General features: G+C 43.1%; 1 protein-coding gene across 1 annotated transcript in view; it reads right to left on the bottom strand.

The window, feature by feature from the left end:
- Positions 1–2,005: 2,005 nt before the first annotated feature.
- Positions 2,006–12,684, bottom strand: part of man2a2 (mannosidase, alpha, class 2A, member 2) — a 19,353-nt gene continuing 8,674 nt past the window's right edge. The window contains exons 9-23 of the mRNA XM_023955934.2: positions 11,832–12,009; positions 11,325–11,527; positions 9,442–9,624; positions 9,035–9,149; positions 8,863–8,933; positions 8,614–8,779; positions 8,124–8,360; positions 7,783–7,905; positions 7,405–7,519; positions 6,140–6,273; positions 5,890–6,031; positions 5,505–5,638; positions 4,534–4,728; positions 4,345–4,458; positions 2,006–3,148 (exon numbers count right to left, since the gene is read on the bottom strand). Coding sequence (XP_023811702.1) covers positions 2,996–3,148; positions 4,345–4,458; positions 4,534–4,728; positions 5,505–5,638; positions 5,890–6,031; positions 6,140–6,273; positions 7,405–7,519; positions 7,783–7,905; positions 8,124–8,360; positions 8,614–8,779; positions 8,863–8,933; positions 9,035–9,149; positions 9,442–9,624; positions 11,325–11,527; positions 11,832–12,009 — 2,263 coding nt within the window. The 3' untranslated portion in view covers positions 2,006–2,995. The remainder of the gene's footprint in view (positions 3,149–4,344; positions 4,459–4,533; positions 4,729–5,504; positions 5,639–5,889; positions 6,032–6,139; positions 6,274–7,404; positions 7,520–7,782; positions 7,906–8,123; positions 8,361–8,613; positions 8,780–8,862; positions 8,934–9,034; positions 9,150–9,441; positions 9,625–11,324; positions 11,528–11,831; positions 12,010–12,684) is intronic.

Below are 12,684 nucleotides of genomic sequence, written 5' to 3'. Positions count from 1 at the left end.
ATTAGCCATCAAGTTCACAAAAAACCCCGGTAACTAGAATTATTAGCCATTACAAATACTTATTTTACTCATTACGTGATTTCATTTTTGGATCCATTAAACGCCATTTTGGATTCATCACAGAAGGCCACTCAATATCAGTTTGTGTGTCTTCCTTCTGCACGCTCACAGAAACATGAAGGCTGGAGTTTGGGCGTCCAAAGTCTGAGTGTCCACAGTCTGAGCGTCCAGAGTCTGAGTGTCCAGAGTCTAACCTTTCAGAGTCTGGGCGTCCAGAGTTTTAGGGTCCAGAGTCTAAGCATCCAGAATCTAACCTACCAGTCTGACTGTCCAGAGTGTGACCTTCCAGAGTCTGGAGGTCCAGAGTCTGGGCGTCTAGAGTCTGGGTGTCCAGAGTCTGAGCATCCAGAGTCTGGGTGTCCAGATTTTGAGCGTCCAGAATTTAACCTTCCAGATTATGGGCATCCATAGTCCGGGCATCTAGAGTTTGCTTCGTAACCTTCGTGTTATCCCTAGGCACTTTAACATTGGGAGTTGGGTCATCTAGACCCACTAGACAGTCCGCTGAACCTTTTTTTTTTCAATGATTTGTAATCTTCACTGGTGTCCATGGATTACATGAAATCTTTCCACCTTTATCATGTTAGGACTAACACGTCAATGTAAGGGTGGGGTCATCTAAAATAGCAAAAGGGGTTACGGCTCCACCTGCCTCCATGAACAACAAAGAAGCCTCCATCTCTGCTTTTGCTCAGCTCCAATGAGGTGTGAAGCAAATGTTTTAGTATCAGGTCCCATTCTGTGCCAATCAGGTTTGTCAGCACCTTTACTCTGGGTGACAACCATCCAGCTGGAGATTTGAACTTTAAAGCTCAGGTTAAGGTCATGTTCACTCCATGATGATGAAGACGAAGGTCTGGACTGTCCTGACTGCAGGAACCTACAGTTCAGTAACTCAATATTGCCCCCTACTGATCAGAATTAATTAACCCCAAGGTGTAGAACCCAAAGCACCTCAAGTCTGAGAAAGAAGCTGTTGTGAATAAGGAAATAGTTTGGATGTTTAAGTTCATTCTGCTATTTTATTTGACTGTCCTGTTATATTACTTTATCAAAATAAACAGTGCTACAACAGATTAAAGAAAAGAGATTTGATGAAATGTGAGGCAACTTCCAGAGCTGGAAGAAATAGATGCAGGTATGTCTGCCAGACTTCAACTGCAGCTGAAGAAAGGCAGGAGGCTCCTCTGCCGAGCTCAGACTGAGACAAAGCAGACGGCTTTGATCCCTGGCAGGTCAGAGAAAAGACCTGCAGACATCCTGAGGGAGACGGAGATGACTGGCAGGAGTGACGGGACCCGGTGTGACGGGCTGAGGCGGCTGTGCACTACAAAGTTCAACACGGGTAGGCTAAGAGAAGGCGGGCATCGACTTCAGAAGCAGAGGAAAAGGTCTAACACAGCAGGTGCAAAAGGCAGATAGAGAGCCTGAAGACAACAGCGGGCGGATGGTTGGGGGGGCAACAAAGCTGCAGCTTTCTTGCAAGAAACCTGTGTGTGTGTGTGTTTGTGTCAAACTTAGTTTTGACAGGTCACCAAAAGAACAAAAGAAATGAAACCCTGATAACGATCAAAAGGTTTCAGGAAGGCAATTTTGGCAGCAATGTGTTGAAAGTTTAGCAATATCAGTCGATCCCACCGTTAGTGTGCCCCCTTCCCCTCATGAGTGCAGATAACCGTACCTGAACAAAGACAATTATATTAGAGCTACATTCAAAATGCTATAATTGAACCAGTTTGGATAGATTTGAATGAAGCAACTACTTCCTTTTACATTTAAGTCTATTTTTGCTCTAATTTCAGCTTCAGGGTTGTCGGTTTAGCCTTTATTTTTTCATTTAAAAATGAGTCGCTTCTGGAAAGTGTCATTTCATTTTCTAATCACTTCTGAATTCATAAAATTCTTCCACTTTTTTGTGCATAAAAGAAAAAGAAAATTCTTCCACTTTTGCAATATTGTCTGAATGACTCTTTAATTTTCAGTCACCTTAAAGATTTGACTCACTGCTCCATAGAATCCATGACATCAAAGAAAGAGCTACTGGTCCCTGATAGCCGAAAGATATAAACCCTCACAGTAAGTTTTTTTTTTTGTTTTTTTCCCCCCACAGACACGTACTGATATATCTGCTGTATGATATACATGAGGTATAGTCTCTGCTTAAAGTTCTGCTGCATATATGAGGTGCTACACAAAAAAAGGTGCGAGAATAAGCGTGGGACATCTGACAGGTGTGGACCTTCCTTCCAGAAGGTTCTGGATATTAGAACAGAAAAACTGACAACAACAGGAGGGGCCGTCATCCTACAGAGTTTATGATCATCTGAGGACCGACGTGGACGTTTTCATGGAATGAAAAAGATTAAAGGATTTGCAGCTCAATTCTCCTGGCAAAACCCCACATTCTCTGTGCTGCATTCAAGTCTGCCAGAAAATCAAAAAAACAAAGTTACATTGATTGATAAAACAACAAAAAAGCACATAGAAAGCAGCATAAATTGCACTCTGATGTGGCACCCATCCCAGCCCCCCACCACCATTCCTTCTATTTACATTCAGTGGCTTTGTCCTGGATTGAATATCGAAAGTCACAAAAGTGCTTCCAAAGCAGAACACAGAAATTTCAGTTTTGATTGCAGAGACACAAACAAGTTTTCGGTTGCATCTGAAAGCTCTTTGTCGCTCATCCCCATTTGGAAACAGCTGTAAAATGGCATCTGCGGTTAACAGCCGACGCCTGCCCCCTGCTGTGCGGTCTGTCCCGTTGCAGGGAACGCTGCTTCTTCCTGCTAAAGTGTCCGTGGTTCCACTTAAAAAGAAAAAAAAAGAAAATCCAGGACCCGATTCCTGATTGCTTCAGGACGGGACCGGGTTGGACTCAGTCTTCGGTCCAAGGAGTCTGGTTTGTTTTTGCTTCTTTTGGCTGAGATGGCTCTTAGCGCAGCTTGAGCTTGAAGGCTGAGATCTCCATTGGGTCGAGGCTGATGGTGGAGTGGTTGGCCAGAGGAGTACTAGAGTACATCAGAGTCAGAGACACGGGTTGGAGCAGCTGCAAGTCCAGGTTCTTGAAAAGACTGGATACATTCAGCTGCAAAGAACAAAAAGGCACAAAAAAAAAAAGAAAAACAGAAAAAGTTCATGTACAATCAGAAGAAATGACAAAGGCTGCACTATAATCAAAATAATATTATTGCTAGAAAATAAATTCAGTTCGCAATTGTGCATGTTTTTTTACAGTGCACGGTGTTTTGCATCCTGATTTGCTGTTGACCTTGTCAATCAATCTCCTCTGTGTCAGTATCTCCTGTACAGAATGCATGCAGATCGTCAACTCTACACAGATCTGACCGCGAGCAGATCTTTGTTTTCATCAGGTCACCGCCTAAAACAATGGCACTTGGGGGGGGGTGAGGGGGCTAAACTTATTAAACCCACTCTGAAGAAAATCATGTTTTTAAAATGTTCTTGTGGCATTTTCTCTTGATGGAGGACAAACAAAGAAAATTACATTTCAAACTATTCATTTTTTCAAACCATTGTGAATCAGGAGGAGACAAAAAATGCGGTTTAAAAAAAAAACATAGCTATAATTTAGATGCTTTTACGGCAGGCCACGAGCTTCCTGCTCTGCTCCATTCTGATGCAGACAAATAGATCCATGTACGTCTTTGTTTTCCTCGTCTGAGCTGGTCTCTGGATCAAAACTGTACCGCTGGATAGCTCCAATATAGCTCGCCGTTTGTAATGTTAACTGGGGTTGTGAGGGGCTGTAAGCTGGCAGGCGAAACGGATGACGGGAAATGGGAGGGTGAGCTTACTCCACGCCAACGGTCCCACCCACAACTCTGAGGTGAATTTCTAATGAGCTCTGCAGAAACTATGTCCTAGAAAACAACACAGGTTTACTGATTTTGGCTAAAAACTGCAGGATCATAATTAAAAGAGCACTGGGAACGCTTTCACAATAGATGATCGGAGTGGGACTTTAAATTGCTGAATTGGGTGGAGGGGTGTGTTTATTTTGCTGATGGGCTCAGTTGGTTCGGGTGGTGATACTCAACTGCCTTTTTCAACACTTTCAAACTGGACCTATTTTTCTAGGCAGGATTGAACTTTGAGAGTTTAGCCAAGAGAGAAAAGTGTGAAAATACTCGTGTCTGAGTGTAGGAAGCGTGTAGTGAGGGGTTTTACGGCCTTTTAACAGGATTTTTAGAACAGAACTCCTGCAATAAACGAGGGAACACTGTTACAAAATGATCTTGTGTGGTTTCACGCATGGTTCACCTGTCCTTGTGTTGTTGTGCAGTTGAAGCCCAGGTTCTGAGCCTCTATGCTACAATCCAGAGCCAGCCGGTGCAGAAGTAAGGCTGTGTGCGGAGATGGAGTCAGCCCATCTTGCTGCTCACAAAAAAAAAAGAAAAATAAGTCAGTGGAAGTAAACTCTCAAGCCCAATAATCGCAGCGTCTTCTCACCTTGTTCTGGATGCTACGCAGGTTCAGCAAGTGGAAGTCGCAGGGAAACCTGGACATCAGCGGGGCGAAGGTTTTAAGAGGAGGGATGCCGCGTCTTTTGGGCACAACAGGAAGCGGCAGCACCTCGTGGTTCAGGATGGCGCTGGTCATGTGGCTGACTATGGAGGGGAAGCTGTTCGTCGAGCTGTCCGTCCCCTGCAGGAGTGCAGAGACGGATGAAAGCGACTGTGATAAATGACACTTTAATCATCGGGGCATCAATGGTTCACCTCTAGAGATGCTCTGCAGCCACTACTTTAGAAAAGAAAAAAAAAAGACGAAGCTATAATTACTTTGTCAGAGGAGGAGGTACAGGTCTAATTCTACTCCCGGCAGACATGTACTAATCACACATTTGTGATGTCAAATTTCAAATTAAGAGGGTTGTGGCATTTCAGATTTGATGTACTGCAGCAAAGCAAGTGTAGAACCATCAGGAGCTGGATGATAAAACTGCTACCAGTACCATCTATCCTCTGCCAATGCGAATTAATTTACTTGATAAATGATGTCATTAGTTTCTCCCAATAGTGCAGTAATGAAGAAGACGTTTGGCTGCAGCTATGAGGTGGACGGGGGGAGGGGGGGGAGGTAATGCAACTGGAGCTACAACATCAGACACGAGAAAAATCCCTAGTGGCTAAAGCAACATTTACCTCACGAGCTCCATCGCTTAAAATATTAGAGAAGAAAGACCGAAACGAGCAATAGAGTTTGGCAAAGAAGCCATCGTGCTGAAAGTAATGGAGCGGAGAAAAGAAGAGAGGGAAAAGAAAATTAACAAGTGGAGTGATCCCAAAAACCCAGATGGAGAGGTCATCAGTGCTGGAGAATAACAAAAGAGGTGTCGTCCTAACACGGGATGAAGAGCTCATCCCTGCCACTCCCTGCCAGTCGCTCAGACTGAGCCGGGACGTGCCGGAGCTGCTGACCTTGTTACCAGAAGATCTCCTCTCCAGCAGCAGTCGGAAACGGTTTTCCGTCCTCTTGTTGTCTTTTAGGCCCTGGCCCAGTCCTCGGTTATCATCCTGCATCAGTCGCCGGTCCATAATCACTTCCAGCTGGCCTGAGGGGGACGAACGCAGACAACACAGAGATCACTGAAACTTCCCGCCAAGCACTAACAGAACGTGTGGACATATAAAGATAACATGGAATTAGCTCAGCATCAAAAAAGAAATCATGAAGGGTGTGGACTGAGAATCTCACGGGACAAAGATACTTTCAACACATGAAAAAAATGCATTATAAAGACAATTTTCAAGAAGAAATGGCATTAAGTGAAAAGCGCTAGATTTCATGTAATAGGTGACAAACCACTTTCAAAGCTGGTGACCCCCAGAGCCTGAGCTGTGTGCAGAGTGAGCCGGTGCTGGCTGTCCTGGATGTACGCCTGGCTTGATATGGGATAAAAGTTACCCTGCAAGGGGAGCTTTTGGTAAAACCGTCGGGGCTGAATCTGTGAAAACAAATCAAACAAAACAGGTTTGGGTTTGACAGTTTGGGAAGAAAAGCAAATCTTCCTCCCACCGTCTGTGGGGGGGGGGGGGGGGGGGGGGGTTCTGACCTGGAAGCCGTTGAGGTCCGTGTAGAAGATATCATCGCTCTTGATGTCGGTGGACAGACGCATTGATAACTCCTTATTTGACTGATCCCTGATGTCTACCATTGTGCTGATGTCTACAGATAAACCATCCACCCCTAAAAAACCATGAAATAACATGTTAAATATCAATAGAAGAAGAAATCTCTCCTTGGATCAAACAGAAAACGGGGCAGAAACAATTTTGCATAGACAAACAAAATGTGTGCATTCTGAGCATCGCTGTCCAATGACAAATGTTGAAACATTATCAATGACAAAAGCAAAAGGACTTGTGTGCAAAGTACTGCATCAATGCACAAAAAAATATAATGCTGGGTAAAAAAGGCTTCGTGAAGCTTCAAAGTTTTTTTTCCTACTTATTGCCAGGAATGGATTTACTGCTTCAAAGCTTTGTTCTAACAAAAACAGCGACCTCTAGTGTCCAACTGAGATTATTGTTTCAATCCGCATGAACGTTTACAATATAGTGTGGTATTTGCAACTACATTTGCTTTTGGTTACAGAGTGGCTGTAGGGTATTGTCAGTCAATCTCCTCTGTGCCATGTCTCCTGTACAGAATGCGCTTAGTTTCTCAAATAAACATAAATGTTCAATATCAGGCCGATTTTTGGTTTCATTCTTTAAAGACCCACTCAGAGGAAAATCCTATTCTTAACATGTTCTTGTGGCATTTTTCTCATGACAGAGGGCATAAATTAAAAAAGTTACGCTTAAAATAGCTTTTTCGAGTATTTCTTTATTCAAATCACTGTGAATCAGGAGCAGACAAAAAAAAAACCTGTTTAAAAAAGAGCATATTTGTTTAGTAGAAAATACTTTGGACGGGGCACAAGCTCCCTGCTCTGCTCTGATGCATCCACTTGCAGAAAAATTGATCCATGTTCGTTTTCCCTGTGTGAGCTGGAATCTGACTACAAATTGTACGGCTAGATAGCTCCAGTTTTGCTGCACCGGGCTGTAAGCTAGCAGGAGATCATGTAAACAGAAAGCACTGAGCGGCTGGGTTGCTCCGTGTAGTGAGGCTTTCACAGCTTTTAAACAGCTATCATTTTTCTAAAAGCAAAAGTGGACTACTTTGCCGATTCTGTCTGATGTGGGTTATTTTTAAAAGCAAATTTCATGATAAAGGAGGGAGCACTGTGTTGATGACACACTACAAAGAAGTCATTGACAGATCTTGATTAAATGCAAACTGTCAAACACACTGGTTTTGCGTGTTTCGTACCTGGCACGTTGTGTATGCGGATGGTCTGCTCAAAGTGCTGATAGTGCGCCACCACCTCTGAGAAAAGAGGCCCTTCAACCACACGCACCACAGGCGGCTCTTTCTGGTTGTAGGGCTATAAGAAAAAAACAAAAAAAAGACCAAGAGCAGCTTTGAAGACAACATGTGATAAAAAGGGTACAGAACAAGCAAAACTAATCCTTTACACTTTTGTATTTTTTATTTTTTTTATCCAGTGAAGATGAAGGAGCAGCAAGCCTGCCTGTATTCCTGCCCCAGGCTTCCCAGCAAGAAATAATGAGACGGATACCCCAGGGAGACCATCAAAGCCTTTTTTGAGAGACGAGTTAACATCTGATATGCAACAAGGGGGAATACCTTTGGTTTTCCATCCGGCAGGAAAAGGTAAGCTCCGCTTTTGTCTTTCGAGGGACTGGTGCCATAGACCATGAACTGAATCTGAACTTTTACTTCCTTAGAATCATCCTTTCGCTTGATACTCTGCACATGAAGAAGCAACACAAAAGGGAAAATAAAAACACGCACAGATGAAAGAGTGTTCCAGCAGCAACCCAAAAAAAAGGGGGAAGTTTGCTGGGATCTCTGTGCAGAAACAGCTGCCTGCTTTGCTTCCTAATGAACTCATTGATCAAAGCTAAATCAGATTAGCCCAACCTCGGTGGAGATGGGAAGTCAACGGAAGCAGATTAAATGCAAACCTCCAGCAGCCCAGTGCTTCCAGAGAAACCCAGAGTGAGGAACTGGCTGCTGATGTAGAAGCTCTGAGGGTCGGCCAGCTGGGAGTGGACAGGAAGTGGGTCGGAGGCCCGAGCTGTGACGCTGCGGCTGGACAGCCTGAGCAGAGTGTCGGAGCGGAGCGTCATGGGAGAGTCCGCAGAGTCGTACAGATGGAAAACTGCCAAACCGAGCGGCGGCAGACGAGCCATGAACGTTGCCTGGACACACAGTTGGACATAAATATTTAAGTGATCCATAAAAAAAATGTTGGATTCATTTCTCCTGATAATTGGAGCGGCAGGCCGTGACCATAAGGTGTTTAAAGAGTGCCAAAGTAAAAGTGGGAACAAGAGACTGTTAACAAGTCTCCGGATTTTCCTCCGTTTTAATTGAATTCTGAATAAGCATTTTTGTGTGTCGCTTCCCTCTAAAATGCTCCAGAAGAAAGAAATCTGAGCTTCGCCATCTCACCTGGAACACCTCGGCGCTCATTTGGGTAGCAGAGCCCCACTGAGCACTCAGCTGCACCGGGAGAGTCTGCCCGTCCTCTGTGAGGACCCGCACCCGGACCGTGTTTACCAAAACCTTCACCAGGCACAACCGCTCCTGCTCAATAGGGTTGAATACAACCAGGTACCTGGTGAAGGGAAAGAGTCATGAAAAGCTCAGGATGGTGGATGAGGGGACCAAACAGGAGACGTAAAGAAAAGCAGATTATACCTTGGTCCTGCTGGGTCCAATTCGATTAAAGTGCGCTGAGGCAAAGCATCCTGAGTGGCTCGCCTGTCGTCCTAAAGACAGAAATCCTTCTTAAACAGGAAAAAGCCTTGCGTGCAGAGCCTTTTTTTTCCCCTATATTCAAGCTGGTAACAATGTCCACATCTCATCTCACCGTCTCCAAGAAAGCCTCCGTTTGGTAGAAGCGATAAAAATCTCTGTTTTTCATCACCAGGAAATGAGCAGCGTTAATGATTACTCTCTTCAAGCCGATTAGGGAGCGCAATAATCTGAAGGGGGGTAAAAGGAAGAAGCTGAGAGAAGTGTTCACAGAAGACAACCAGACACCGAAAGTTTTCAACATTTGCCAACAAAAAGAAAAACCCAGAAAAGTCACTGAAATGATTTCATATTCTCAATAGGGAGAAGAAATGGATAAATGCTTAAAATCATTATTTACTATCAAATAATTGTGTTTTTTTTTCAAGTTTTTGGTTGAAATGCGTCTGTATTAACTCAATGCTAAGGGTTTTTGTTTTGTTTTTTGTCATTGATGCTCATTTTAAAGCTTTCCACTCTTACTTGTTGCCGTAGTCGATGACGACGTTCTCCTTTGCGGTCCCTGTTATGGCATCGTGGTGCTGGAAGAGTCCAACCGCCCGTCTGGCATCGACCAGCAGGGAATAATCTGTTACCGGGTAGCGCCCCTCCATGCCCTCATGTCGAGCAGTGGCAACCGCCAGACTGTAGAGGATTTCTGCCCCCCTGCAGGACAGAAAAGGAAAAGGAAAAAAAAAGTCATCCATGCGCGTCATCACAGTAAGTCTATTCTGTCATCAATGTGAAATTTCTTTTAGTTAAACTTTGGAAAGCAGACTTGGGTTGGTTTTGTTAAACTTCAATCATTTATCAGACACACAAAATCATCCGGTCATAAAACCAAACGTAGAACTAATTGCTTTCAAATGGTCTAACAGAGTGCTCCAGCTGCACACAGCAGGATCTATGGTCACGGTGCATTAAACTGGCTAAATACACTCAAGAATACAAAAAGTTTGTCTGTTTGTTTGCTTGCTTGCTTTGGACAAGAAAAAAAACTGTAAAAACTGATTTCTTTAAAGGGGTTACTTTGTGTAATTTCTTTAAAATGGAAAAACTGCTATTTCTATATTGTAATACCATAAAACCTTACTTTATTAACTAAAGGAGGTTAGGGCTACAATGGCCCAATAACATGGAAATTATATGAATTATAAGTGTAAAAACTGAGAAGTCATTTAAACACATTTGGAAGTAAATAAGCTCAGTTTTTACCGATAAAGGGTCAAATTTATTATTTATAACAAAGAAAGACAATAAATAGTTTTCATGGTGTGGTCCCAAAAGCCAGTAAACTACACAAAATACTACCCAGAAGAAATAGAGGAAGGGTAACTGGTAGGAACAGGACTGCAGAGCTTCCAGCACATTATTTAACACATAAACCTCATCATGAGCACACCACAGTGATAAATATAAATAAAATGATGTCCAAGTCCTTCTAATGAAGTAGACAGATTGTTCAGACTCAAAACAAAGTCCATTTAACTGCAGACAGACAGGAAAGACACCAAGAGGCAAGAAAACAAACACCTGGGAAAGCTCCATCAATTTAATATTGCATCGTCAAATGAGTTTTAGTCCCTGTTTCTATCTTGCTTTTGCTTAGCTTCATCAAACTGCATGCATGTTTGAGTTTAGTTGCTAAAAACGCTGAACTTCTAAACGTAGCCATGACAAAAACAAAGAAGAAAAAAAGCACAATTGACAATGTCCCATTCTGACTTTCAAAGTCCCACTCCAATCATCTTTTGAGAGTTATGAGAGTCAAGAGTTATGATTATGCCGTTTTAACCCAGAATTTAAAAATTGTGTTGTTTTCTAGGACATAGTTTCTGCAGAGAAATTCAACTCTGAGTGGAGCAAGCCCATCTGCTTACATGCTCTCCCACTAGCTTACAGCCCCTCACAACCCCAAACTAACATTACTGGAGCAACAAATATGTGGAGCTATCCAGCTGTACAGTTTTGATCCAGATATAAGCTCAAAAGAGAAAAACAAAGACGGACATGGATCTATTTGTCTGACAGTGGATGCATCAGAATGGAGCAGAGCAGGGAGCTCCAGGCCTGCCATTGAAGCTTTTACATCACACCTGCTAGCTTTTTCAAACAGCATTCTGGCGTCTGTTCCTGATTCACGATTTGAGTAAAGAAATACTCAGAAATGCTATTTTAAACCCAATTTTCTTTATATGTGTCCTCCATCCTAAAACAAAATGCTACATGAACCTGTTCATAGCACAGTTCTCAACTGAGTGGGTCTTTAAACAAGCAGAAGTTTTCAGTCCCACAAAAACACATCAAATAGTAAAGATAAATTAAACAGGTATATTTAGCAGAAAGAGAAAATAAACGAGCCTCACCTGAGGTGGGACTCAATCACACGGTCCAGGCTTTTGTAAAAAGGTCGCGACGTGTAATAACCAGTCCAGTAGTGGTCTTCCCGGTCTGCATAAGCAAAGAAGTCTCCACTAAGCACAGGGAAGTCAGCCGGTCGGGATCCAGCGGCGGCTCCGGTTGTTTTGTACAAAGCACTGAAGTAGTCCGTCAGAGTCCCAAACTGAGCCTGAAGGGGACAGGTGACAAGACGGAAAGACAGAAAGAGATGCTTACTCAAACAGAGCAGAGGAAATCATCTCTTTCATTGGTATGCATGGGCCTTTTATCTTACACTGCATCTTCTGAGGCTGACAAAAAAAAGCATGACAGTTTCTGTGTTCTGTCAGCAAGTTTAAAAAGCTCCTGCATAATTCTTTTTTTTTTTCATTGCAATGCTTGGCACCCATTCATCCTGAAGCACAAACTCTATAAAAAAAATACATGAATGTTACAAAGCAATATACGTGACAGTTAACAAATCATCTTTTCACCTGTACGTGCAGCTCAGGGTGAGAATTCATGTAGTCGAAGAGCTTCTGATAATTGATGTACTGTTGATCCCACTCCAGGGACTTATCGTAGCGGAAGTCGTCTCCCAGGGGGACGAGGAGGACCTTGCTGCGGTACAGTTTGGACTTTTTACGGTACTGATCCAGGAGCAGCTGGGCCCTGTGTGAGACAGGGAAGAGAGCAAAACGTCAGTGTAGTGAGGAAATCATTGTTAGCCTAAAAAAAACAAAACAATAAAAGCCAACTCAAGCCCCGGAGACATTTTCCACAAACTCGTATTCCAAAAGAAAAAGGCTTTTTAATGTGGCCTCAAAACTCTGAGCAGCTCCTCGGTGTATTCTCACTGTCTGGCTGCAGTCACTGGCTTTGGTCCACGTTGACTTGATGAAGACACCATTACACAGTTGCAAGAGCTCAGACTAAATCTTTTAGGAGGCGTTTGCTGTTGGAAATAAACTATGCTAAAAGAAAAAGACGCTTTACATCATAAAATATGTTAAAATTTCTATGTCTTCATTGGTTGTTTCTGCATGGCTGCAACAAGATTTCACCACAAAGATTCATAAGAAACATCCCAACACTGCCGGATCGTATTAGAACATGACGTTTAACATGGCAAAAGGCTGAACTGCAGCCTTTTAAGCAGATGGGCATGCACAGCAGGAGACCAATAAATGAATTTAGCCTCGACTCCACAACACCCACTCATCCACAAAATGTAGAAAAACCAAGTATTTGCATAATTGGAGCATATTTGTTGGTAAAAGCTAAATCATTGCAGCAAAATGTTTGGTATAACATCAACTGAAAATACCTTTTGAACATCTAAAATGC

This window comes from Oryzias latipes, chromosome 6 (genome assembly GCF_053564925.1).
Source record: "Oryzias latipes strain Hd-rR chromosome 6, Olatipes_Hd-rR_3.1".
Taxonomy (NCBI): domain Eukaryota; kingdom Metazoa; phylum Chordata; class Actinopteri; order Beloniformes; family Adrianichthyidae; genus Oryzias; species Oryzias latipes.
This window is presented reverse-complemented; position numbering and strand designations above follow the sequence as displayed.